At 39.9% G+C, this 27,902-nt stretch overlaps 1 protein-coding gene across 1 annotated transcript in view; it reads left to right on the top strand.

Annotated features, from left to right (window-relative positions):
* The first annotated feature begins 2,827 nt into the window (after positions 1–2,827).
* The window catches only part of khdrbs3 (KH domain containing, RNA binding, signal transduction associated 3), a 152,200-nt gene continuing 127,125 nt past the window's right edge, over positions 2,828–27,902 (top strand). The window contains exon 1 of the mRNA XM_086280383.1: positions 2,828–3,316. Within this exon, the coding sequence (XP_086136509.1) occupies positions 3,226–3,316 (91 nt within the window). The 5' untranslated portion in view covers positions 2,828–3,225. The remainder of the gene's footprint in view (positions 3,317–27,902) is intronic.

Raw genomic sequence — 27,902 nt, 5'->3', positions numbered from 1 at the left:
CATACATCTGTTGGGTGGATCTGTCAGCACTTATCAACAGTCATTTCTATGCCCACACCTTGTGTTTCTATTTCTAACGTGTGTGAGAGAAAGGCTTGGAAAACAAATATGTGCAGACTAGATTTATGCCCTTAAAACACAGTGACTCACTGTGTGTCTCTTACTCATTAAAGAGTTTACAGATATTGTATTTAATGCTATTCCCCCAGCATATCTCATCACTTTGCAGTCACTGTTGTGTAGTGGCTTTTTAAATTCTGATTCGCAAAACTGAGAAAACGAGTCAGAAATAAATCCACTGCAAAAAAGTAGTGTCGAAAGCACTGCAAGTTCAGACTGTGTTACATCAAAAGTGCACATGATTGTTTGGTGTTAAACAACTGATTTGCAAAGAGGGATTTTTTTTTAGGATTGTCTCTCCAGTGAAACTCATAATCGTACTTAATTGTGCAAAACTTTTGGTATAAAAATATACTAACATAAAAAGTTAATTAATGATTTATGAATGTATATTATTGCATCTTTTATTACTACTAGGTAGCTTGGACTACAATACTACAATATAAGTTAGATTTAAAATCTGCAAAAATCAATTCAATTTTATTCATACAACACCAAATCACAACACGATTTGCCTGAGGGCGCTTCACATTGTAAGGTAAAGACCCTACAGTAATATGGAGAAAAAAAGACAGTCAGACAACCCACTATGAGCAAGCTGTTGGTGACAGTGGGAAGGAAAAACTTCCTTTTAACAGGAAGAAATCTCTAGCAGAACCATGCTCAGGGAGGGGCATCCATCTGCTGCAACTGGTTGGGGGTGAGGGGAAGAGACAAAATGAAAAACTAAAGCTTTCCAATGCATGTGGAATATCTGCATCTAAAATATAACACTAAAATTGAATCATGTGGACAGAAGCACTGGGCCACCTACACATTACACTTTTTGTGCTGATGTTAAAGCGAGAGAAGGTTTGGAACTTTTTGCTTACTGAGCCGGCAGAGTGTTGGTGACTTTTACAGTCCACAATATGCACAGCAGTGCTCAGTTACCTCACTCTGTAACTTTACCTGGTTCACCACTTCCTGGTTGAGTTGCCATGGTTCCTAAATCCTTCCACTTTGCAGTGATACCACTTTGGGCTGATCATAGAATATTTAGGAGGGAAGAAATTTCACACTTCTTGCATCCTACTGAAGTACTTCACTTGATTTGATTTGATTTGATTTGATTTGATTTCAGTGAGCTCTATAGACTGACTCCTTCTTTCACAAATGCTTTCAAAGGCAGACTGCATTGCTAGGTGTGTGATTTTATACACTTGTGGAAGATTAAGAGGTGTGGCCCAATGTACAGATAGCGCACTTCTACAAAGTACGAACACATTCAAACTTCTGTCTGTGTTAACAGGAATGTGAAGCTCAGTGATCTTGTAGCCAACTTCTGTGTGGTTCTTATGGAAAGGGTTGGTTAATATCATAATCCCTCCCAGGTTGTGGCTTGTTATTTTGGGGTTTTTTTTTCTGTTTTTTGTTTTTTTTTCCTTTCTCTCATTGCTTGTTTGTTTTCCTCTCTTATATTAACCAATATTCCAACATGAGAAGTCCTGTGTGTTGACTCAGCAGGCGTAATATTAAAAAATGAGAATAGCTGAGAATGCCTGAACCTCCCTGCATTATATTCCAGTTTATGATGTGCTGTCACCTGGTGCATAAAAATTCACCAGAATGCAGGAAATGAAGTGTGTGATGTACACTTTGATGAACTTCAAATATAATGGATGTCTCCCTCTCTCTGGAAGAGCTCAGGAGATATTGTAGGTATAATATTGAATGGGGGTCCCATGGAGTACAAAAACTCCCCAAAATGTACATTTGGTGAGGTAAACAACTTCTGGAAATGTTCATTGTGTTTTTGATAAAAGTGGCTGAGACATACTGAGTTTTATTTTTTGATTTTTATAGGTTTCAATTGCAGTAAAATGCATTTCTGTTAGTATTAGGGACATCACAACACCATGGGTTGCTTTATAGAATCCATTATCTTCAGTCATGAAGTGAGCAGCAGCAGAGAATTTCTAGCAGCAAAGTGATAATAGTCATTGCCTTCAACCGCAACAATACAAAAATGGAAGTTTCTGTAGTGTTTCTAAGACTGCATTCAGATACCTCAGAACTTGAATGCCGCTAGTGACCGTGTTCCACAAGGAGCGAGTAAAACAGGATTTATTTTGGTTCTTAGCAAGGTAGAGTTAATCCGGTAGTAATATCAGCATAGTACTTATCAGTGCTCTGCATATGGCTTAGTTAGTTAGACAAAAAATACACAACGGTGGCAGTACAGAGTAAAAGTTTACAGCTTTACTAATGTTTCAGCAGTAAAGTTCAGTGCCGCCATCTTGGACTGCCAACTAATTTCGGTACGGATTAATATAACAAGGAATGGCTGTCGTAGACTGGTTCTGAAACTTACACTTTCCTGGTTTAGACACCCTTATTGTGTCTCCCAGTGCTCAAACACAAACTTATTATGCTAATAGCATCTTTTTACTCGTTGCAAATTGTGCTGTGTATCTTGAAAAATAAAGGGGCTTTAGAGTGTAATAAGCTGTAGTGGAAGTAATGTGCATTATTTACATTGCACAGAACAAAACACACTCTTACTCTTGGAGTGTTTGCTTTAGTTGGGTGTTTCTCAATTGCCACTCTTCATGGTGATTTTATGATAATGATATGGTAATTGCGGGACTCAGCACCGCGGACAGCTCCCAAGTGTCGCTCCGCCCCCTTCCGCCCGCTACGTGAGCGCGCGGCGACCAATCACTGCCTCCGCCTCGGTTCAGCTCTGGATACAACAGAGGGAGCTTCAAAGAGCCCCTTCACCCACAGAGGAGAGGACCGCTCCGGGTGTAATGCGTAGCTGGGCTTTGCCTTCTGCTTGGATGGGATAAAACCTACCGTTCAAATTTAAACGCTCACTGTGTGTGTGTGCGCGCACGCGCGTGCGAAAGAGAGAGAGAGAGAGTGTGTGTGTATTCCGCGAGGACTGGGAAATGCTCTTCTAGCGCGAGCGCGGATGACATTAGAGCCCGCGTTTTTTCCTCCCCCCACACAAATATTCCCAACTTGGAGCCTCCTGGACGCCGAGCAAGTTTTTGTTTTGATCTTTTCTTGAATTGCGTTTGAGCAGTGTAGCTGGAAGCCCAGAAAGCAGCGCAGGACAAGATGGGGAGCGAAAAGTACTTACCGGAGCTCATGGCAGAGAAGGACACGCTGGATCCGTCTTTTCAGCACTCCCTGCGGCTACTGGATCAAGGTAAGCGTCCCTGGATAAACACTGAAGTAAACACTTGAGCTGCGCGAAAAATGTTTAGTAAGAACTTTTAGTTTTTAACGTTTGGTCTCCAGGCTACACGACATCAGCAGTCCGCCCACTTTTGAGTTAAAAATAAGAGGTACTTACAAATTTCCCCTTGGTCACACTAGCACAGCCAGGTGCTTTTTAGCAACAGGGCTGTTTTTGCCAAGTTTTCATGCTCACACTGTGCTTTAGCCTCCAGTAGTGAATAAAATATGGCAGGAGAGACTAAACACTGCACCTTCAAACCTTTAAATTGGCCAAGCCTTGGCGTGAATGATGACATTTCAGCTCGTCTTAATTAGTTTGCAATTAGTGGATATGATATGTCATAAAGCCGGGGAAATGCCGGTAAAGTGAATATCTGAATATCCTATATATTTTTTTTCTTTTTCTGATGGCATACCGTGAAATGCTAGCCTGCAGTTCGTGAAAGGAACGGAATGACATCTCAGTTTACAGGCTGCCCTCATCTCTATCCCCGTGCTGACATGTGTGAGCTGTGGTGCCAGCGCAGGAATAATCGCTCTTTATTCAGATAGAAGTGTTTCCTATTTTGAAGACACGGACGTGACTGAAATGGTGTGTGTGTGTGGATGGAGCGACAAAAGCGCTCGCATGCAGACGCTTTAATTAATCCGCTGCACAGGGTCCTGCTTTGAAGCTGTCGGGGTGTTCCCCCCCTTTTTCTCTTGCAAACACTTTCTGGAGACTCCTGAGCTCTAAGGAGTGTGCTTTTACAGCAGCCAAGTGCATCCTTCAAGCAGCACTCACGGGCTTTGTTCGAGAGTCGAGCAGGCTGTTGGTGCCTTTACAGGTAACAGACGAGACAAGGAGCCCAGGTCTGTAAGCAGTCCTTCTGGGTTGTAACTAATTCTGTTGAATCCCAGCTCTTTTTATGCCGACAGCTGCGCCAGTTCTACTCGCTGTCTCGCAAACTTGGGGGATCTCAGGGTTAAAAGGGTTCGCTGGGGCTCAGAGCAAAGCCAGGCACGAATCAAGTTTAATGGTGTTAAGATGCTGGAGTTTGCCATAGTTACAATCAGTTTACAGGTTATTTTGATCCCTGGTTGTTTGAGCCAATATAAAAGAACACGTAAAGTGATCTGAAAATGACAGGAAAAGGGAAATCAGGAAAGCAGTTAATGGGTGGGCCCTTAATTTAAAATAGGCTCTTTAATGTAATGTATGCAGGTGTTTAAAATGTACTTAATTATTTTGAGTTTTCCGTCTGTTTTGCACACCTAGTGAAGAGTATAGTTGTGCATACTTGTTTGAGCTTTCACTTTTGCGTCCAAATCTCTAAATTTGTGCTGTTGCCTTGGTTGTTTTAGTTGTGTTGAGGACAAAGATTGATTAGTGTAGATGTGCTTTGCGGCTCCCAGTGTTTGCGTGTGCGAGAACAGTGTAAAGATTGAGCTGCTAATGGGCCACTATGACTGAGATGATCATTGTTAATATTGTTCAAATGTGCTGCAGTGTGGGGGGGATATGAACACAAGCTGTCTCTTAACACACGATGTAAACACTTAGTTAAAAATGGGTCCTTTATGCCAACATTTTCTGACTGTACGTACTATAAAGATTACTGTATTGAGGTTGTGTAATGGGTATCTAACTTAAAATTAGAGATGTCAAGGTCTTGACTCGTCCTTAAGTACGGCACATCGAAAATAAAGAACTTGGATGGGATTAACTTTAGGTTAACTAACTTTTCTTTAGGTCAGTTTGCTCAAATTCTTTTCGGAGTAAATCGTAATAAAAACATGGTGGTTTTATGTAAAAGTCAGGTGTGTTAAATATTCCATGTCCCGTTAACAGTCCAGTGAGTGTTGCACCTTGTTTTTCTACAAGGTTCTGCAAGGACAGAAGCGTACACAGAAAAATGAAGCAATTATACTTCTATTACACTCCTATACATGCTCCTAAATATTAAAAATATAGATAGCACAGTGTAAAGCACAAACTCTGTGACTGACTTTCTGTTTTAACAGGTTTTTGCACAATATTATAAATAAAACTATTCCACTGCGCTGCTCTGTCTCACAGCCTACTGATGAAAGTGACTGGTTTAAAAGTGTGGCACATTCTTTACTGGAAGGTAGACAATGAAAAATGCAAGAGCCAAAAGGCTTTGATCTCCTTTTTTATATATAGTGAAATGTAAACAGAAGTGACTCTAGACTAACAGAGTAACTGTCCTCTGTTAGGTCTGTATATTTTGGAGGCCTCACAATATCAACCATTGGGTCTTATTTGAAAAAGCAGCATTTTTCATTGAGCTGATTCATGTACAGTAAGGTAAATTCATTCCACTCAGTAAGGCAGATAAGCCTTTGTTTCACTCAGCACTTTTGGTTATCAGCTCCTTTTCAGATCTAGGTTAGATTTTTTTTTTCTAACAACACTCATTTCCCTTGCTGATAGAGGGAAGATGGCAGCACCGAATCCTTAATGCTAGTTGAAAGACACTTACCAGCCACCTCTGTGACAGACTCTCTCTTAAAGACCTTTATCCACATGGCAGGTCTTCTGTAGAGTTCTAGCAAATATTAGCCTCTTACCGGAATGGAATAAAAGTGAGTGAATACTTAAAGTATGGGCCAGGATATGCCAAAAAAGAAATTTAAAAAAAGAGTGTGAAGTAAAATATTGTACAACAAGTTCTTAATGTAGTACTTCCAATAAAGTTAGTTGGCGATATTTTCGTCGAGGGCAAAGATTGCACTTGGACGCTGTCGCAGTGGCAGAATTAATCCGTGACATTTTATGAAGTAAGCGGTACTCTGCGGTGCACAAAATTTGGCCGAAACAGTCTGCCACAACTCCAAAACTGTAAATACTGTTATCTCTCTCTTACACAACAGATGGAACACGATGCGGCTTAATAGAGCACTTCTTCTGCCATCTTGCTGATGAGTTCTGGACTTGATTATGCAATTGGCAGGGGATGCAGGGAACAGAGCCGGAGTAACTGGAGTTACTGCGTGCACACGGCGAATATGAGATTACTCCAGGTCTGGAGAGACTTCCATTCAGGAAAAATTAGGGGGGCATTGTATTGGAAGCTCGGGGACGGGGCGGACTGCTTTGATAAGTTTGAGCCATTCGCAAAGCTCCTCTCCCGCAAAGAGCATATCTCTTCCCCCTGTGACAAGCCGCATACAGGCAGCATCAGGCTCTTGGAGCTGGAGGAATATCTTAAGCCAAAACAAGATACAAGCAGGACTAACAGTCTGCCTGGAATGAAAAATCCTCAGCAGCATACTAATGAAGTGCTTCCAGGTACGAAAACACCTCATGTGGCAGGAAGTGCGTCTGTTATTAACATGAAATCACGACTGTAAAAAATTGTTATTTCCATTGTGAATTTAACTAGTTGTTTTGAGAGCAAAAGTTCATCCAGGATCTTAGAAACAATCTTAAATTTCACATTATTACTGGAATTCTACTTCGCTTCAATTCATATTTGATGTGATCCACTGTGTGCTTTGTTCTCCTTAGTGAACAAGGCTTTTATTGTTCTCTTCACTCAGTGGAGATGCAAATTGGAGAAATCTAGCAAGCCATGCTACCCGAGTGATGACATCAAAGCATCTAAGAAGTAATGTGCGGTAAAATAATAGATAAAGGTGGGACTGTTTGCTGACTTGGGGGAAATGAATCTGCTTTAAGCCGTGTGTGTCTGCGCAGCGTGCAGAATGTTAGCAGAGCAGCAGCTCTGGTGCTCTGCGTGGGTCTGCACAGGAGGCGTTCAGGTGCAGTGTTCAGCTGTACATCACCTGCAGGTCTGGAAGCCTAGCTTACAGTCACTGTAGTAATGCACATAGAATACAGGAAAATAAATTTAGAGTGTAAAAATAAATTTTAGGAGCCACTGTCTTTCCATTAGAAAAGTTGCCAGACCCTGGTGACTATAAGGGGAGAAGGGACTTGATACAGTGTTGTACAGGATTCATGAAGTGCGATGCAATTGTTAATTCTTAATTTTGTGGTAGTGCAGAGAGACCAGCAGCTACAGTCCCTGTGCAAACAGGAGGAGAAAAAGGTGGGGGGCGTTGGGAAGCTTTTTCCAAGGGATTGCCACAGTTGATGGATCCAATGGATTTGGCATACATTTTAGACAGGAGGCCCTTCATCGTGCAACCATCCTATTTATCCGATCTTGGGACTGGCACTAGGCGTAGACTAGCTCTGAGGCTGGGTTTGTTTCCACCTGTTGTGACCGGGAATTCCCAGTGGATAGATGCAGCACAGGTCAGCTGAGGTCTGTTTGGCTTTGCTTGTTGTAGAAACCCTAGTTACAACAAGGTTAGCATGTGAATATACACATATTAAAAGGTTAGGATTAATGAGACATTTTATAATTAAGTCTCGAGAGTCAACAAATGGCCAAATCACATGACTGATTTAAGATGATGTAGCAGCAAGACACAGTCCCACTGACTCTCTGTTTCAACGTCAAAAGTGCAGACCTCAAATTATGGAACAGTTTTCAAACCTAACTGTGCAGTTCTATGGATTTTATTGACAGTTTACCTTGCTTATGCTGTCTATGTTGTGGACACGCCTAACTGTAATTAACACAGAGGCTTTTGAGCTATGTTATGATGTGAATGATACTATTAAACTATGTAAAAAAAAATAAATGCCCTGAATGGTAAATGGACTGGTTCTTATATAGCGCTTTTCTACTCATCTGAGCACTCAAAGCGCTTAACACAACTTGTGCATTCACCTATTCACACAAGCACATTTTTCTAAGTGCTTTATAGCTAACATTCACACACATTCATACTCCGATGGATGCATCGGAGAGCAATTTGGGGTTAGTATCTTGCCCGAGGATATTTGGCATGCAGACTAGGGGAAGCCAGGAATCGAACCACCAACCTTCCGATCAGTAGATGACCTGCTCTACCACCTGAGCTGTAGCTAAATATAACATTTAGTGTTATATTTTAAATAATCTCAACAGATAATTTAGATTCTTGTATTTTTTGTCAGTTTGATATTGCAAAGCACCATTTGCTACTGTTGGTGCTGCTCTCCCAAAATGTATTAAAGTTATGGTTAGCACATATGATATGTTAATACATTTTATATTTGTTTAAACTCAGTCTGGGAACTCATCAGCTGCTTTGCCAAATTAGCAAAATTAGATAAGTTAAAGGCCACATGATGTCCGATAGGCCAGTTACCTGCTTGCAGCAAAGCCTGCTCAAATGTGATTGGTCAGGGCTATGGAAACTATAAAGCATGAGGTCCTAGAAATCCTCCCCTGTCTACAAATTCTACATATTAATAGTAATTAGGGCTGAACGATTATGGAAAATAATCTAATTGCGATTTTTTGCCCCAATATTGCGATTGCGATGCGATATGCGATTATTTTTTAAGGTATTTGTCTTCTGTATTATTAAACAAAGACAAGCAATACATCATATAGTATGGCCAATACTATATTACATTAATTTTAAACTGTTCTTTCCTGGAAGACAGACCTCTGTTATGATGACATGAGGTGATGCATGAATTGATGACTGACATTTTTATTTAACTTCTTCAATCACAACAGTATATTTGAACATACACAATAGTTTATTTTTAGCTTACAAACATCTGAGCATAAAGTGCTGACAAGGAACCCTGGTGTAAACATTAAAATGAAAGTCAGTACAATGTGCAGATTGCAGAAATATACATAAAAAAAATCAGTGGCTTTACCACACTCAGTTTTTCGACATCTGTGAACTACTAGAACTTAAATAAATAAAACTAATAAATAAAAAATACACACATCTTACTGATCTCTGTAGTCAGTAACATTACACATAAAGTGCAAACATAATAGCAATTGTATAAACACACACACAAACACGCCTTTAAAGTTTAAAGGCGTGAAATTGGACGGTCTAGCCTTCTGATTAGCTAATCAGAACTAGCCTTCTGATTAGCTAATCAGAAGGCTAGTTCTGATTAGCGTCACCGCTGTCTCGGTGGAGTTTAATAAACTCGGCCGTCTGCTTCTTGCTATCTAAAATATAACCAGACACTGGTGTAAATTCTCGACTGTCTCATACTTCTGTTTAATAAGTTTTCTGTTTGACGTTTAGTCAGCTGTGTGAAAACCAAGGAGGAACCCACCCGGGGGATTAATAAAGTTTTATTTTATCTAATCTAATAACTTTAATCTCAGCCAAACCGATTTACTCACGAACAAACAAAACACTGAAAAAAGCCCAACAATAACATTTTTAGGTTGTCTAAGTGACTTATATATTACGTTTAACCCGAGCAGCGAAACTCCGCGGTGATCTGAAAATGATGTGCCGGGAGTTGTGCCGTTCTCGGCCGCATCAGTAACCCTCGAGCTCCCGGCTAGCTGTCGAAGCTGGTGGGTAGCAGACGCCTCTGAAAACGTCGAAGCACTTTTGCAAATATGGGATATCTTGATAAACCGAGCAGATATTTGATGTTTACATAACTACTTTCTCGCCTGAAAATATGTTAAAAGTTTATTTTGTGACCCAGAAAGATTAGTATGAGTAATTTTAAAACTTAGTAGCGGCCGCCATTGCTGGAAACTGGAGTTTGGCTGGGCCGCGCTATGAATTCTGGGATATGGTAGTAATTTGGACAGCCTTCGGCGCGTCGCTGTGACGTAATCGGTCTACAAATGCGGCCTCAGGAGGATGCAGCCCATGAATTGTATAATATAATCGCAGTATAATCGCAGCCTTTGCGGTTAGAAAATTGCACTTGATCATGTCGCGATATTATCGCAAATGCGATATATCGTTCAGCCCTAATAGTAATAATAATGGAAATGAGTGCAAACTTCTTTACAAATGACCAGGCCTTGTCTTTTTAATAGTACAGCATCAACAAAGAAAATGAATATTGGATGAACCTTTACTTACTTGTTTTTGATGGAGTAGAGAAAAGTGTTACAGATGGATGTCTTAAACCAAACACAAGCCATGACAACAAAATTCAAAAAGAAAGTTACATAAAAGCATAGAGAAAAAAAGAGGACAACTTTAAAGACACATTATTGACAGTCTTGTTGATAATGCTATTGGAAATGTAAGCTTTTTTTCTGCGTGTAGGTGTTACTCTACTCCTGATTAGCTCCTCGCTGTCAACTCATTTTGTTTGGCTCTAAAGTGAGGTGCTAGACTATGTGACGAAAATGCGAGAGATTCAAAGATTTTTCAGCTCTCGTTTGACGTTGCAGCCTCGATGCACACTGATGAGCTAAATATTAAAAGGAGGTAAAGCTGACAGCCTTGATCACCTTGGAGTTGTACCACCCACCGTGGCATTTTTGCAGTCCTCCACAATATCAGGCAGAAGATACAAACTTTTTGTGTACACCTTTGATTATTAAAGATCATTGAAACAAAATTTGCTGTGCTTCAAAGGACAGACAGTCATGTTTTTGTGTGGGTTTCTAGTTGTAAACAAGTGTCTCCTTGCAGCAGATGTATTCTCTTTGTTCAGGATGTGTCTGCAGAGCTGCATGCAGCCCGCTCTGAATCTTTCAGGACCTCTGGCCCAGTTTGGACATTGTAACCTCAGTCCCACACATAAGATGCTTTTTTTAATTGGATACTCCACAGCGGGAGCCTGGCACAATGTTTGGATTACATTAACAGCCTGAGCTAGCTTTCCCATCAAAAAAAACCCCTAACAGCAACAAGCACACACACACACACACACACACGCACGCACACACACACACACACACACACACACACACACGCACGCACACACGCACACACACACACAGAACATCTGCAAAAAATGAGCAGGTGTGGGAAAGTAACCTTAATTCAGACATGATGCTCCTATTGTTAATTCATACATTTCCGTCTCATCAGAAGAACAGAGGGTATTTTTAGCCATGCTTGATTTTGTGTCCTGAGTGAGAGCAATCTGTGGGATACAATGCCCAAAGTGTGCAGAAATAAGCTTTGGCATAGGATCAAAGGCAGAGATATCATTTTGTTGGGGAAACAGTACTTGATAGTGATAATGATCTGCGGCTCTGCGGCGGGCCGACACGCTGAGCCACACAGCGAGGTGGAGGTGAAGGCGCAGCCACAGCACTGAATCTGTCTGAGGCCATGACCTGACTGGTGATCTGACCCACAGATGTAGTGAACTCGCAAGTGAACTGTAAGTGAGCAGAAAAGCGGAGCTCCAGAAACTGGCTTTGCATGCAGACGAGTCTGCAGAGCGTTGCCGTGGCTGAGGGCTGTTTGCGGAGCGCCGTCTCCTGCTTCGCAGCAGCTCCCACTGGAATCCAGGGGTGAATTGTAGGCCAGGACGAACGCAGGCACACCCCGGCTATTTCCAAAATCCTGCTTGTTTGCAGGCGTGACGGATCACATATTTTTCTTGATTTCTCCGCTAATGTGAAATGCATGTTCTCGCTCATTAGGGCAGCAGTAATGAGCCGCTTCGAAGGTGCACCTGATAAGCTTTAATACAGTTAAAATGTAAAACCTGGAGTATGTTAATGTTACTCAAGTTATAGAGTCACACTGGTACATGTAAACAAACACAATCACTAGTTATCAATTAGAATGGTAAATAGACTGCATTCATAAAACACTTTTCTGAGTGCTCAAAGCATATTCTGTCCTTAGGTATGTCTATTGTATCCTTTTGAGGGGGTACTTATTTTAACAAGAAGACCCTTTACAAAGGGTGACATAGGGGTACCTATTCAGGTAATTTCTTGAGTTGGGTAGGTATGTATGTGGCCTTTCTAACTTTACTGACTCCTCAAAGCTTTATTTTGTATCTGAACCCACAATAGATTTGGGGAATACTTACCTAGCATGTACATCTTTGCCCTGTGAGAGGACAGGAGAACAAATCTTAAATTCTTAGAGAAAATTTTTTTGTCCTTTGGATGTTTCCTGGTGTTGTAAAGGATACATACTTTTACTTCCAGGTGCAAATATGTATCTTTTACTGCCTGGTAACATATATATGAACCTTTTGGACGTTTAAAACGGTGCACATAGTTACCTTAAGGTCCAATAATTATTCATGTCATTATTTTATTCAGTCAGTAATCATGTAGATTATTCCTGTAGGTACACAAATGGATTTTTCCTGCATCCTTTTCTCTGAGTGAGTATATGAAGTATGAGTGTGTGCAAGAAAATGTGTCCATTTTAGAATTCATAACAATACATATTTGCTTCACAATGCAACATTTCCATTAGCAACCTGCTGTTTTATAGATATATAAAACATATATATATATAGCTTCTTTGTTGCCTTCATGAGGAAGACTGATAGATGTTGATGCGTTTTCATTAAGCCCATATTTATCAAGTCGTGTTTTTATTCTCAGTCACCTACTGATATATATGTGGAATTAGATTTTGTGTTCCAACGATGTAGGCGGATTTCTCCCTCTTTAAAGCTAGACTTTGTGAGTTTAGAAAGAAAAAAAAACAGCGTTTGACTAACAAATAAAAAAAACTCATAAGCAATAAAGCACACTCCTGTGGGAGGAACCTGACTACCAGAGAAAACCCAGCAGTCACCACCAATATTAAAGACAGATACAGAGTTAGATACTTCTTAGAACATATTAAATGTTTTTTATCTACTTTAAATTTAGTAAAACCTTAAAATCTAAAAGTAAAGTTAGTATTTTAACTTATTTGGCCACACACAGACTGGTAGTAAACCTTAAAATCCTTAAAATGAGGCAAAATTTGCAAAGAAGTATGAATATATGTATATGTATCTGTTTTGGGCCTTCAACGTGGTCCACATAGTTAAGACCCAACTCTTTAGTATTAGTGTAGACAACTGTAGAGACAGAAATGGATTTTTACTGTGTCTCTGTTTCCAAAAGTGTGTATTGTGTATGAATGGCTGTTAGAAAATGCATCCATTTTAAAATTCACAACAATACATATAAATGTATACTTCCCAATGTTACAATTCCATTAGCACCTTTTAATTTAAATGACTAAACTTTTCTGTATTATATGTTATATATATCTTCTTCTGGTAGAAGTTGATGTGTTTTTATTAAGCACATATTTACATAGGGCTTCGTTATTCTCAGCCACATACTGGTGTATGTGGAATTTAATTTTTCATTCCATACATGTGGGCGTATATTTTCTCTTTAAAGCTAGGCTTTGTGTGTTTTCAAAGGAGAAATAACACATTGTTGACTAACAAATACAAATCTCAAAGTGTAACTCATGAGCTATAGAGCACACTCCTACACAATTATAAATGAGTGTATCAGAGCTGCTTATTAGCTGTTTTTTATATGAGAAATAAAAACTATGAGAAACTTCTTATATTTAATAGTTTGCAATTCTTACAGCTCATGCAATTTTATTAAATTATTGCAATGTTCTTTTACAAATATGGTACAAATATGTAGCTTCTACTGCTTAGGAACACACACATATATTTTTTATACATAAAAAATATACATATGTGTTTACCCCCTTGAAGGGGTAAAAAATGGTTGCCTTAAGATTCATTCAACATATAGAGTAGAGGAGCTAGTGATTAAACCACCTGTGTTGCACAATAATATTAATAATAATTATTATGTATGTCCGCGGTTCCAAACCCCCGGGCCATGGAACGGTACTGAGTCGTTTGATACCCGAGTTGAGGCTCGGGTAGGGCTGGGTGATATGGCCTAAAATTCATATCGCATATAATTTGAAGCAAGTGCGGTAACGATATATATCGCGATATATTCTTTTCTTCTGTATAACGTATTTTCCACACTATAAAGCACACTTAAAATCCTTTTAATTTTCTCAAAAATCGAGAGTGTGCCTTATGTATGAATTCTGGTTGTGCTTACTGACCTCGAACTGATTTTGGCGTGCAGAAATCTGTTGAAAAATGTTTTAGTACAACTTTGGTAAGCCGCACTGCTTGATGGATTGTCAGAGCATTACGGCTGCCGTAGTGAGGAGCTTCACGGAGTAATCTGGGTCCAAAACTCCGTCCCTTTAGGTCCCAAAGTCAAACGAACACTGAGAGTTAAAAACGGTCTAAATTCCTTAATCTTTAATAAAATCATCAGCGTTGCTGCTTTACCAGGTGTAACAATTAAGTTTAACATCCATGCATCCATGAAAACAGAAGTTATTAAATTTAACGGAGTTATAAGTTAACAGGAAGTTAGCTCGCTAGTTTACACCTAAACATGACATACCATGTTCTGACTGAGAGATTTTTTGAAACTAATTAAAACGTACAGCTCTGCTACCACTTCCGACATAAATGAAGAAAGAAAACCAAACAGCAGTGGTGTTTGCAGGGTTACTGAAATTGGACTACCTGGTATATAATGTTGTGCTACGTGATTGCTAGCGACATAGCTATGTTAGCATAACATTAGCACAGTGAAGCTGGAGGATGAACGCCAACCTTTCTTCCACTCAATAAAAGTTAACGTGAGGGATTCTGGTGGTCAGGGACAAATGCAATCGCATAGCAGGATGCTATACACGGGCCAAACTTCAGTCAGGAGAATTTTCAATTTCAATTTCAATTTTATTTCTATAGCACATTTAAAAGTCACAGGTACAACAAAGTGCTTCACAGACGAGCCATACTTGCAGGTTTACAGCAAAAGAAAACAATCAACAACAAAAAATACAGTTATAGGATGGTACTATTGCAACAAGCATGAACCGGGAAGAAATTAAGCTAAGTAGTTTGAAAGGCAAGCTTAAACAAATGGGTTTTTAACCGTGATTTGAAAGATTGAATAGTTTCCGACGCACGGACATCAACCGGCAGGCTGTTCCACAGTTTTGGTGCAGCAAAAGCAAAGGCACGATCCCCCTTCATCTTTAGTCGAGACATTGGTTGCATTAGGAGCCCCTGATTAGAGGATCTGAGTGCCCTTGTAGGGATATATAAATTAAGAAGGTCAATCAAATAACTGGGTGCCAAGTTATTTAAGATTTTAAAAGTGTATAGAAGAATTTTAAAAACAATACGGTACTTGACAGGAAGCCAATGGAGGTTAGCTAGAATAGGAGTGATATGATCCTGTCTTCTAATGCCGCTTAAAAGGCGTGCTGCGGCATTCTGGACTAATTGTAGGCGTTGGATGAGGGAGAGTTGGAGGCCTAAGTAAAGAGAATTACAATAGTCCAGTCTAGAGGTTATGAAAGCATGAATGAGCCTTTCAAGGTCCTTGTGTCGTAGGTAAGGCATTGCCTTCGAAATTTGGCGTAGTTGGTAGAAGCTGGTTTTTACCACTGCAGCCACTTGCTTATCTAATTTGAGGGAACTGTCCAGGACTACTCCCAGATTTCTGACAGTAGACAATAGATGACTGGCATAAGAACCTAAGGTCCCCGATAGCTGTTTCAACGGCATATGGCTACCAAAGACGATAATTTCTGTTTTGTTTTCATTGAGGGTAAGCGAGTTATGCAATAGCCAGTCTCTGACATCACACAGGCAGTTAAGCAACGGCGATAGCGGGGATTGGAGATCCAAATCCAGAGGGAAATAGACTTGGATATCATCTGCATAGCAGTGGAAAGAGATATTGTGATTTCTGAAAATTTTTCCCAGGGGTAGCAGATAGAGAACAACTGAGATTATTCGTCCACAATACGAGGTTAGTTATTAATATACTGCAACAACATGGGAATAGAGCAGCTGCGAGAGAATTCAACATTAATGAATCAATGTTACGGAAGTGGAGGAAGCGCAGTTTTTGGCTTTCCCAATATTTCAAAAGTGCTTCATCTCTTTGATATGACTTTCGCCCGGCATAATTTGCATATGATAATAGTTTTAGCCGCTGCGATGGTTTCAACCAAAACAGGTGCCGCTTGATGACATCATCAACATGCGCTATCGCGATAGAGCGGTATAGTCAAAATCTCTATCGTTGGCCAAATTTATATCGTTTCTATCTTATATCGTTTCTATCGCCCACCCCTAGGCTCAGGTGGGATTATCTTTATGTGATTATCTTTATCGGTTTTTATCGTTATTTTTTTAGCGTTTTTATCATTAACTCAGTTTCCCTGGGTCTTTTCCTGTGTGTTATGAATAAGTCTTCTTTTTTTTGCTACCAGTACTGGTTTTATTTTGTCTTTTTCTCCATGACTCCTTAATGACCGGTCCGTGAAAATATTGTCGGACATAAACTGGTCGGTGGCGCAAAAAAGGTTAGGGACCGCTGATATATGTCATTAAAGGCCTGGAAGAAAACCATGACAAATGTATGTAATGAAAACGGAATTGCTTAAAGTGATGAACCCAATGAGAAATGTCACTTATCTGTATTTTCCTCTAGCTAAATGGGGCCTTTTAGTGGCTTTCAGCTCACTGTTTTGGTTTTACAATGTACCACATGTGTACCAATGTGCCAGTTATACTCCATATTCCATTTGCCATTTTCAGTATATGCCCATCATAAACTACAGCTCGGTAAAAAGATAAATAAGAATTATTTATATTTACGTGCACTACAGAAACAAGACTGCAACTGATGTTAATGCCATGGTTGCTTGATGTGCACAATACAGTGTACGCTTAGCAAGTAATTCTCAAGTAAGTACTAAATACCATGAATATCAGAAAAAAAAGAGCCAAAATTATTTGGCTCCATAAACATAGCAATAATCTTGAGTAAGATGTATCTTAAATTTATAAAATCAAAGGTTTATAATTTTGTTTCTAACATTAACTAATGTACTAAAGAGCTTTATTTGTTTATTTTTTTGTTAATTTTGTTTTTAACCTCCTAAGACCCAAACTCTTCCACAGCATGCATTTTTAATTTCTCTTTGATATTTGGACATATTGGGGCCCAATGAATGTAAAAACAAAGAATTACGAGATTTTTTCTTTTTACCTTATTTTTGTTTTTATGAAAAATAAGAGCCACATATGAGGATATTTGTTTAAATGTTTGATAGAACAGCAGCAGTATAACATCCTAATAAGTGGATATCAGGCCCTTGTAGAGCAAAATTGAGTATTTTGGTCTAAATAACCCAAAATGTGATGTCCACATATGTGGACGCCAGGTCCTAGAAGGTTAAAGCCGTTACCAATAGGCATCGTTTTAGCATCACTGTCCAATACTAAGAGCATTCCTGTTGTAGCTTATGGGCTGTGGCTTTTCTGGGCGCTTTTTTTGCTCATTCCACGCCACAGTGCTTAATAATTGCATGATTACTCTCCAGCTTTTGGCTCATTGGGCTTTCCTTGCACCTCTATCATTGTCCACACAATCTCATCACCATATTTCACAGAATACAGTCTCCACCTGGCGCAAAGCTTGCCGTGGGCTCAGTTGATTTAATGTTGAGACTGTCAAATTTCCATGTTGAACACGCTCCTCAGGTCTAAACGCTGCATTCATATTTCACATGCCACAGAAATGTGCGTTTTCCTCCTCGACCGGCTTGCATACCTTGCTGAGGGCCTGCCTCGAGCTGTCTACTAGGAAGGCTGTCCAAGAGGAGACTCAATTAAAGCGGACGGTCAGAGCTGCTTAAATAATGCAAAGCGCACTTGTTTAGGCAGCAGTATGCTGTAAGCAGATATTCCACCTCTATGGTTAGAAGATCAGCCATAGGTGTGTGTTGCTAGGTCCTTGACAGCACTGGGTATGGTTTAAAATTTTAGATACAGGTATTGGTACAATAAAACTACTGTTTTCCCTGAAAAATTAATGTTTTTCCATGCAGTTTGGCTATTTGTAATATATTTTCAAAATTGTGCATAAACAAGACAATTAAACAAAAGAATTAAACAAAAATTATTAAATTAATAAACAAAATAATGAAAGCTTAAAATGCTGAATTAATGTTGTATCTATATCAGATTTTCAGTGAATATTTATGTCGAAGAAGAAGAAGCAGTGTCCGTTATCGTAGCTTTGTCCAAATTCAGGAACCGCATCCTCCTGTGCCCGCATTTGTAGGCCGAAGACTCCGACAAATGCGCCCTTCATTTCCACAGATTTGAAGGATGGGTCGGGTGTATACTTCGTGGCCCAACCTATCCCAGAATTCATAGCGCAGCCCTGCTCAGTTTCCAACAATGGCGGCAGCTAGTTAGTTATAATATTACTCTTGTTATTCTATCTGGGTCACAAAATAAATGTTTAACATATTTTCAGGCCAGAATGTAACTGTGTAAACCTCAAATATCTGCTCAGTTTATCAAGACGAGATCGTTTTCAAACCCACCGCCGTCTTTCGCTACTCAGGTTAAACATAATATATAAGTCACTTAGCTCAGCGGTCCCCAACCCCCGGGCCTCGGACCGGTACCGGTCCGTGAGTCATTTGGTACCGGGCCGCGAGAGTTGAGGCTCAGGTGTGAAATGTATAGTTTTCATGGTTTTTATCGGTTTTCAGCGTTATTTTGTTATCGTTTTTATCGTTAACTCGGTTTTCCTGGGTCTTTTCACGTGTGTTATGAATAGTTTTATTTTGTTGTATTTATCCGTGACACCTTAAAGGCCGGTCTATGAAAATATTGTCGGGCATAAACCGGTCCGTGGCACAAAAAAGGTTGGGGACCGCTGACTTAGGTAACTTAAAAATGTTATTGTTTGGCTTTTTTCAGTATTTTATTTGTTCCTGAGTAAATGGGTTTGGCTGAGACTAAAGTTATAGTTTTTACACAGCTGAACAAACGTCAAGCAGACAAGTGTGAGATGCTCGAGAATATACTCCAGTGTCCTGTTATATTTTAGATAGCAACGAGCAGATGGCTGCGTTTATTAAACTTCACCGAAACAATCGGCAAATTTCATTAAAATTTAATAAACTATCATCTTGTCTTTATTTTTAGTTAGCACATACCTTAAACACTTAAAGCTGTAAGCTAATGATAGTTATATAAGAGCAGATGCATGCTGGTGCAATAAGCTGTATGTTTTACGTCCAATGGACGCGTGATGTGATTAGTCGACAAATTGCAAAAATAATCGGTGACTAGTCGACTATCAAAATAATCGTTTGTGGCAGCCCTAGTACATATGCAGCAGCAACCATCATCCACATCATCCACACTCTGCTGCTACGTTGGAGCGTTAACTACACGGCTCCTTACACTGGATTCTTTTTATTTTGATATGTGCAGTCTTAGTATGATATAAATAGCTGATGTGATTAAAGATGCACTGATTCAATATTTGCATGAAATATTGGTCAGACGCAAACTGTTAGACTGCGTGTTAGTCTGTCATTGTCAGATAATATATGTCACAATTGAATATACAGTATCTGTTCAGTTCAGCAGCATGAGGAAAATGAACAGATTGTTTTACTTGCCATTTGTGTCATTTTCTTGCCTGCTCCACTCTGTGCGTGCGGGGTTCTACAGTGAGAGCAGAAAAGGCGCACTACATTCAAATCACATCAAAGTGCAGCAAAGACTCACAATGTGCTGAAATGAAGCACAAACCAAAAAATTAGGCGAGTATTGTAAATAGATTTTCATTTAATTTATCTTGCTCCCATTCTTGTTTATGATTTCACTGATATGTAAAATATTTAATGTTATAAAAAAAAATTGTATCGGTCCATGCCTTCTATCATGATTGGCTGTCCCCATCGTGCCAAGAGAAAATAAAGTGTTCATCTAGACCGGCCAGTTTAGATCTCTTATTGCAGAACTGATGCTGAGAAGCTCGTTTCATCACCTTAACAGTGCAGCCTAGATTTCAGCTTTCATACATCACATATATAGAGATCATTAATCAAAATTTTATTGGATGATAATGTGATCCACAGCGGTGTCCAAGACAGGACGCAGACAGACCAGGATTACATTGGATTAGTTTGAAAAGCAGTAGAAACTCCCAGACTGTATCAATCTGTTTGCTGCGCCTGAGGCTGAGAGACAAAGAGGGATGGGGATATAAAAGAAGGAGAGGGTTGGCAGGGCTGTAGAGAAAGTAAGAGCCTCTTTCCCCTGGGGAAAGGTTATTTGTAAGGGGATTGTACCAAAGTCACTTACAAAAGGCAAAATGCAATCTGGTGGGGGTGGTGAGTGCAATGAAATGGGAGTGGGAATAGAAAAAAACGCAGTTATGATATAGAGAGCTGCTGTTGATGTGTTAGTGATAAAATAAAATTTTTTTAAAAAGTCCACGTCCACTGTTGTTGACTCATCATATCTCATCTTCTCCATCTGAAATACAGTTTTAAAAGCTTAAAAGGGTGGCACTGCGCATCCCCAACAAAATCTTTTGTTGTTACTGATACGATGAAAGATAAGTGTGATTTCCCACTCCCTCAAAGGACCGGTGTGCTGCAAAGTCATCGCTTATTCATTTTTGACGCTATGGAAGCTGTGCAAACACATTCTGCACGCTCGGAAACATCCTTTTATCGCGTGAGTGTTTTATTTTACTTTGAGATGCACTTGAGAATCAGATATATTTTCAGCCCAGTTTTTTCTTTTGCACTAAACTGCTCTATTATAGTTTATGTTTAACTTTGGAGCTTTTTTTCTCCCCTTTTTTTCTTTTTTTTGAACTTGCAGGAGCTCTTTCTATGCCCCTGCCTCACCTTGATCTCCCCACGACAGCCACTGCTTCCCTTTCTCACTCTATTCTTTATTTATGTCGTTTTGTGTGGTTGGCACCTCTATAGAGAGGATTGCACTGGATTAGCTTCTCCGCCTTCCCAACTGATCCGATCCATTTTGTGTAATCCAACTCAATTTAATTATGTTTATCGTTCCACCTCGCTGGTGCCGAGAAGCAGCAGCACACCTCTACCAAGATAAGCCTGGGGACCTTGTGCCTCTTTGCTGGCAGAGCATCTGCCTGAGCCTGTTGCTTTATAAACAGATGGTGTAAGTCACCTACACTCTCAGTAAATAATGTGTTAGGCACAATATTATGTTTTCAAGCACCGCTCAAACATCGGCGTGACATGGAAAAAATATCCGAGGCTGAAGATCATAACCCAATTTTTGATGTCGCTTGTAGAGAATTTGTACAGTTTAGCACCGTCTCCACCCTCTTGATAGTGAGAGAGTTAATATGCCCACTATACAGTCTTCCTTATTACTTTTGCAAGTCTAATCCTCAGCATGGAATTTCAAAGGCTCACAACCAAAGCCTAAAAAATGGCTCAAGGGCTCACAAATAGCCTGACCACATTGAAAATACGACTCAGCATGTGGCAATTGTGCGGTAAATCTTTGTTGCGACATGTCCTTTGGCTTGTCATGGCACAATTTCTGCGTGGGTGAGAAATACCTCTATTATGTTTTTCTTCGAGGGAGAGGACCCAAAGCAAACTTAGAGCAGACAGGCAGATGAAAATGAACAAAAAGACTACTTTTGATGTAGAGGCGGTCTCAAAGAAAAGACAGCTGGAGATCCAGAGTCCTGTACTACGGAGCAGGATTTCAGGCTTAGTGGGTTACCCAAGGCTTTTTCAGGGTTGTGAAGGTGGTCCTTCTTATTGGGGTGCATCGCTGTAGTAACTCAAACTGAAGCCATAACCTGCTCTGCAGCAGAAAATTAGCATTACCATACCCGTGGAGTTCGATGTGCACATTCTAAAAGGATCTATAGTTTGTGGGGACTAGACTAAAGTCTTTAAAATTTTTTAATAATACTAATAAGAAATGTAGCTTTCTAGGAGCAACTTTGCTTCTTGATACCCCCCCCCCCCCTCCTGTTAGGAACAAACTATGTTAGAGCATTCTTTTTGTTCTGTAAGCCTTAATATAGCGAAAACTGTCTTATAATGGGGTGTGCGCGAGAAGTTGATTAGACGAGTAGACGCCTAATTTTAGCTATTGTCACTAGTAAGTACTACGTGTACTAGTTATTTAATCGAATTGTTAATATTTTTAATGACGCTCAATGCTGGTAAATGTTCGTAATATGGTTGTTATGCAGCCATCCGCCATTAGGTGGAGCTGTAGCCACAATATTGTTGTAGCAAAATGCCAGAAGTTTGTTAATCTAGGCATGATCTTTTTAGCCCTATTATTGTTAATTACTTGGATACTCAGTGGATACAATGAGTTTCCTCTGAAGGGTTGCTGGCATCTTCCTTAGAGATAGGGTGGGGAGTTTAGTCATTTGGGAAGGGCTCAGAGTAGACCTGCTACTCCTCCACATTGAAAGGAGCCAGCCGAGGTGGTCATGCCCTGGGTGAGGTGTTTCAGGCTTGTCCTGCTGGAAGGAGGCCCTGGGGTAGACCCTTTAGACTCTGGAAAGATTATGTGCAGATGTGTCTGGGGAGAGGGATGTCTGGGCTTCTCTGGTTTGGGTGCCAATCCTGCCACGGCCCAGATAAGCAGAAGAGGATGGATAAATGATTTATTGTTTTCTTTTCCTTTTAGACATGAATAGTAGAATGGCACAATCATCACACTTTTCAATCACAATTTTTCGTTTCTTGGGTGTTAATTTGTCATGTTTTAATAATATGTGTACATCTTTTGTAGTAACATATTTTTATATCATATTTAAAATTAGCTTATTTAATTTAAGTTACTTTTTTATTCTTCTTTGTTGTCTGTTTGGAGTATAATGTTCACGATGTACGATGCCAAGTGCCACACAGTTAAGCGCAATTAAATTATTTCTTTTTAAAGGATGTGATTAGGGGTGGGTTTTGATAATCGATTTATCGATTAAAATCGATTCTGGCTTGGATAACGTGATATCGATTCATTCAAATCCTGAATCGATTTTTTAATATAAATTTATTTTGCCCGAAATGCCAGAATCTCAGTTTCAACAACCACCAAACAGCTAAAACAGTAAATGAGAGCAAGTACACGGATTCTGCACAAAGACGTAAACACAAAGCGCAGACCCGCAGATCAGAATCAGTGAGATGTCGCCTTTCTCACCCGACGGCACGGACACGGTCGGGGCTGAAAGCCGACAGCTCGCTGATTCTGATGTTTCGCCGGGTCCGCGCTTTGTGTTTACGCCCTTTATGCGCTGATTCTAAAGCTGTTAGTTTTATCTCTCTCCAAACAATATTGACCGAACCAGCAGCAAAAGAAGATCCAAACTACGCTTCACATAAACATCGTCATGGATTCCCTCTGACTTTTGCTGTTTTGCTTCCACCAATAAAATCACACTTCATGCACAGCTCTCTCTCTCTCTCTCTCTCTCTCAGTATACTTCAAGAACAGTTTCCCGTCTAAAAATCTGTTTTCTGCATTATTCGCTTGCTTGTTTACGCACAAGTCTACCGTTGTTTACAGCGCTGTCGGCCAACGTTTTTTTTTCCTTTTACTTACTTCCGAAAAGAAAACCTAATTTCTGCTGTTCAATACTGAACAACTTTAAACTTTAATATTTCTGACTGTCTGAGGCAAAATTTCCCAGATTCAAATCGAATTGAATCGAATCGTGGATCGAATCGATTCGGGACCTTGTGAATCGGAATCAAATCGATTCTAGAAATCAGTGACGATACCCAGCCATAGATGTGATTAAAGCTTTCAAGTGCCTTTGTTTCGAGAGTTTTTAACATTGTCCATTAACCGGGTCTCAAATTTAACATCTGATTGTTGTTAGTTTTAGACTATTCCCTTGTTAAGTTGAAATTAGTCACCAGGAACATCCTTTGTCTTACAGCATGTCTTATAGGATCTAACAGATAATGATAGACAGATGTACTCTTGCTACAGGGCAGTGATACTAAAAGGTCTGTTGACTGACACGGTCCTCTTTTTTTGGTCAGCTTTCTGCTGTGGCTTTTTTTTGTCTCAATGACCAGTCAAAGTGCACATAATTTCGTAAAGCACCTTTTAATTCAACAGACCTACATACAGCACAATTATATCACATACATTCATGTGAGTGAAGACAGCAAAAGAAACGAAAAAACGAGCCAAGGAGGCACAGAAGATACCTAGGCTGTGGTTGGATAATCAGTTTAGTTTGGGAAGGTTCCTAACTGAATGATGTCCAGAAATTTCTGCATGATTTTACTTTGGAGATGCTGAAAGCTTTAACAAAGGGAGCGGGAAGGCAGCGGGATGCGAGAATATGAGCGGACAGCAGGCTGAGCAACATGTTTTATTTATTAACATTTCATTTCATAAATGTGACTGGTAGCGTTTCTTTTTTTAAATTTAAATTCCAGCCTCTGTAAATTTGTCTTTAGGTTGTCCACTTTCATGCAACATGCGCACAGTTTTATTATTTTCAAATGACTCACCTGGTTTCATCGTTGCTATTACTACTTCCTCCCTTTGTTTCCCTGATTACTCACCCAGCATACAGCGCACAGCCATGCTTCCATTTGCTCCGCACCCTTTCTAGCGTGCTCCCACACCTTCATGTGTGTCCTCATGCCAGTTTTTTTTTGTTTTTTGGATCACAGTTTTTGCCTTTCATGTAAGTTTGGCCTGATGTTCTTTTCAGACTGTTTTTGGATTCTGTCTCTTCCCTGCCGCTTGTAGTTTGGACACATCTGCTGTCACATATTTGGTGCCGTCTTGGTGTCATCAGATTCCCCGAGCACTCATTTCACCAAGTCCTCCTTCGCATCTTTCCTCAAACTCGTGACGTTTTCAGTCGAAAGGTAGAAAAAGGGATTGGTAAAAAACATGGGAGGGATTTTCTTTTTCTTTTAACCCTTCAGCTGGATTCTAGAGAACGTGTACATGAGAGAGGTGAACAATAAATAAAACAGAAACCACAATTTGACAAACAAGAGGCCAACACTGGGACATTCTCCAGTTCTGTGTGGCAGTGTTAATGCAGTGGACTTTACTAGGCAGCAGAAGTTAACTGTGAGAAAAAATAAAAGTCTAGGCACTGCTCTGATGTCTACAATACTTCTGTCGTCTGCACCACAGGCTGGTTCAGTGTTGCAGAATGAATCTGTTACTGAAATATACAACATGTGTCAGGAGTAAAGCGAACATTGTATGCAGTGTAGGATAATGCAAATCCAATTAGGATCAAATATAATAAACAGGACTAGAAAACATCCTTACAGAAAACATCCCTACATTTAAGCATTGTTTTGATGTCACACACAGAGGCGACCTGCTTCCAAGCATCATCCTTTAAGTAACTATTAAACATCATTAATCTTGTTTGTCGCGTTAAGTATTAAATGCCCCGCTCATCTTTTGACAGCAGAAAAAACAGAAAAAGAAAGAAAACAGGGCGGGCTTTGGTGGAACATGAATCTTTAATGAGCGAGGGTGGTGGAGATATCAGTAAATGAAAGTTAAGTGCATTTTCTGGGTTTTTGGAGCAGGAGAAGTTATCCTGTAATGCACTAGGAGAGGAGGAGGAAGAGGAGGGGAGATGGATGCTCATTTACCACCTGTGCCAGGAGACCTTTCCTCGTGTCCTGCCGGGCTGCTGGCTTCGCTGTGTCTCCCATCTCTATTTTAAGAGCTTGATATTACAGCCTAATTGTGTTCAGAGTTTTTTCAGGGGCATCTCTCCTCTGTTTCTTGTGTCCCTTTTTCTCCTGTCAAATAGCATGCCAACAAAATCATTAAAAATAGAAGGCACCATTTGTAATTTGTGTTTTTTTAGGATGGCTGCTTTTAAACATGAATTATCTCGTTCTCATTAATACAGCGTTGAGAACAGATGCAGCGTGCTTTTCAGTCAGCCTGTTAACATGTCACTGCTGTTCCAGCTGGCTGTAAATCATTCATTAAGTCTAAGCAATAGAAAAGCCACAAACAAGGGGTCAAATTAGGGTATATGACCCTCATAACCAGCCCAGTTTTCCACTCTCGCCTTGGTAATGAAAAGATAGTGCTGGTTCTTCGGCACTCCAGCGGATGGTTCCTTCATTGTGCCATCTGGCAGTGCTTCTTGGTAAAGTTTGACCCCAGCATTTGCCCAGTAAGAGGCTTGTTAAAGTCTGCCCTGGGAGTTGATCTCTGTCTGTCTGCTTGTTAAATTTCTGTCGGCGGCCATCATTAGTCAACATGAAAAAGGGCTGGCACTTATATAGACTGGTATATATATTTATATTTATATGTATGAGCAAAATGAGTTAATTATACAAACCTTTATATAACATTTATATAGGCTATATTGGCACATATAATAGAAGAACTGAACAATACTTGGCGAAATATAAATATAATAAAAATAATGCTGCTTGTGTCCTGCAGAGTTCTTGTTCTTGTTCTGGGCATTTTCTAGAAAAAAAAAAGACCAATTTTGTGCAACATATTAAACCTTTAAACAACAGATTCTTAAAAATGTAACTCATGGTGTCATGGTGGCAATTCATTGGTGTTATTCAGTTCTGGACAAATATAGCCAATCACATTATGACTGTGGGGGTGTTCATGTATTGGCTTACTGATAGATTTTAAATCTGAGCAATACTGGTTATAATTGATCAGGCATAATGGTATGCCTAATATTGTGTTGCTCCCCCCTTTGCTGACCTTGCAGTTCAGCTCGTCCCGCAGATGTTAGATTGGCTTCAGATCTATGGAATCTGCAGGCCAATCAACACCTCATTTTCATTGTTGTGCTCCTCAAACCACATTTTGCTCTTAAAAAATGCTTCAGGGTCAGGTCATCAAATCGTCACAATTTGGCCCTTTGGTCAAACTCGCTCAAATCCTCATGCCTGCCCATTTATCCTGTTTCTAACATTAACTTTGAGGACAACATGTTCATTTCCTCGCTAATGTGTCCCTCCCACTAACAGGTGCCACAATAAAGCGATAATCAGTGTTATTGACTTCACCTGTAAGTGGTCATTATCTTATGCCTGAGCTGTGAATTGTCTGCATACTAAGGCTACGTTCACACTGCAGGCGAAAGCGCATCAAAACCGACTTTTTTGACCCTATGCGACCCATATCCAATCATGGTATGACAGTGTGAACGTAGCCTTATTTCTTCGATAATGGCGCCCACAGAAACGCAAAGCAGAAGATGAAGCATATCTGAATATGTTTCCAAACCAACTTCATTCTAAGCCAAAGACCAGAAAATATGGTGATGCATATCTTCCCTTTGGTTTCACTTGCACAAGTGCCGAGGTAGGTCTCCCCTGCATAATAGGTTTTCCCTGTGTCGGGAGCAGCGCTGGGCTGTTCAAATCACAGACAAACAGGATCCCACAGTTGTTTTTGTTTTTAAACACATTTTGCACAGAGAGGCATTTTTTGAAAAATGTATTGATAGCAATATTGAATATTATAGCACATGATAAAAAAAAAAAACAACTACATGTAAAATAATTACACCGTGACGCCTCTGCCTTTCTAAATAGAGGGACAGTAACTGCGTGTGTATATGTAAGCGTGTAAAACCTGCAGACAGTCAGATTAACAGTATTTTGTCTCTATCTGCCATTCTGCAATTCATCTCATGTAAACAATAACGTGCGCACAGCGTGACGTGAAAAAAGGCACATACCTTTGACGTTGAGTGACGAACTCTGTATTCCTCGTCCACACGTAAACGCAAAAAAGGAGTTCTCCGTTTTCGGTAATTCGAAACGCCGTTTACGAGTGGATGAAACAGCTACGTTTTCAA

This window comes from Aulonocara sp. 'chitande type north' Nkhata Bay, linkage group LG22, assembly GCF_057382095.1.
Source record: "Aulonocara sp. 'chitande type north' Nkhata Bay isolate Kocher_YH1m ecotype deep benthic linkage group LG22, A_spYH_male_GT1.1, whole genome shotgun sequence".
NCBI classification, from domain to species: Eukaryota; Metazoa; Chordata; class Actinopteri; order Cichliformes; family Cichlidae; genus Aulonocara; species Aulonocara sp. 'chitande type north' Nkhata Bay.
The sequence above is the reverse complement of the archived record's forward strand: the minus strand, read 5'-3'. Positions and strand labels throughout refer to the sequence as shown.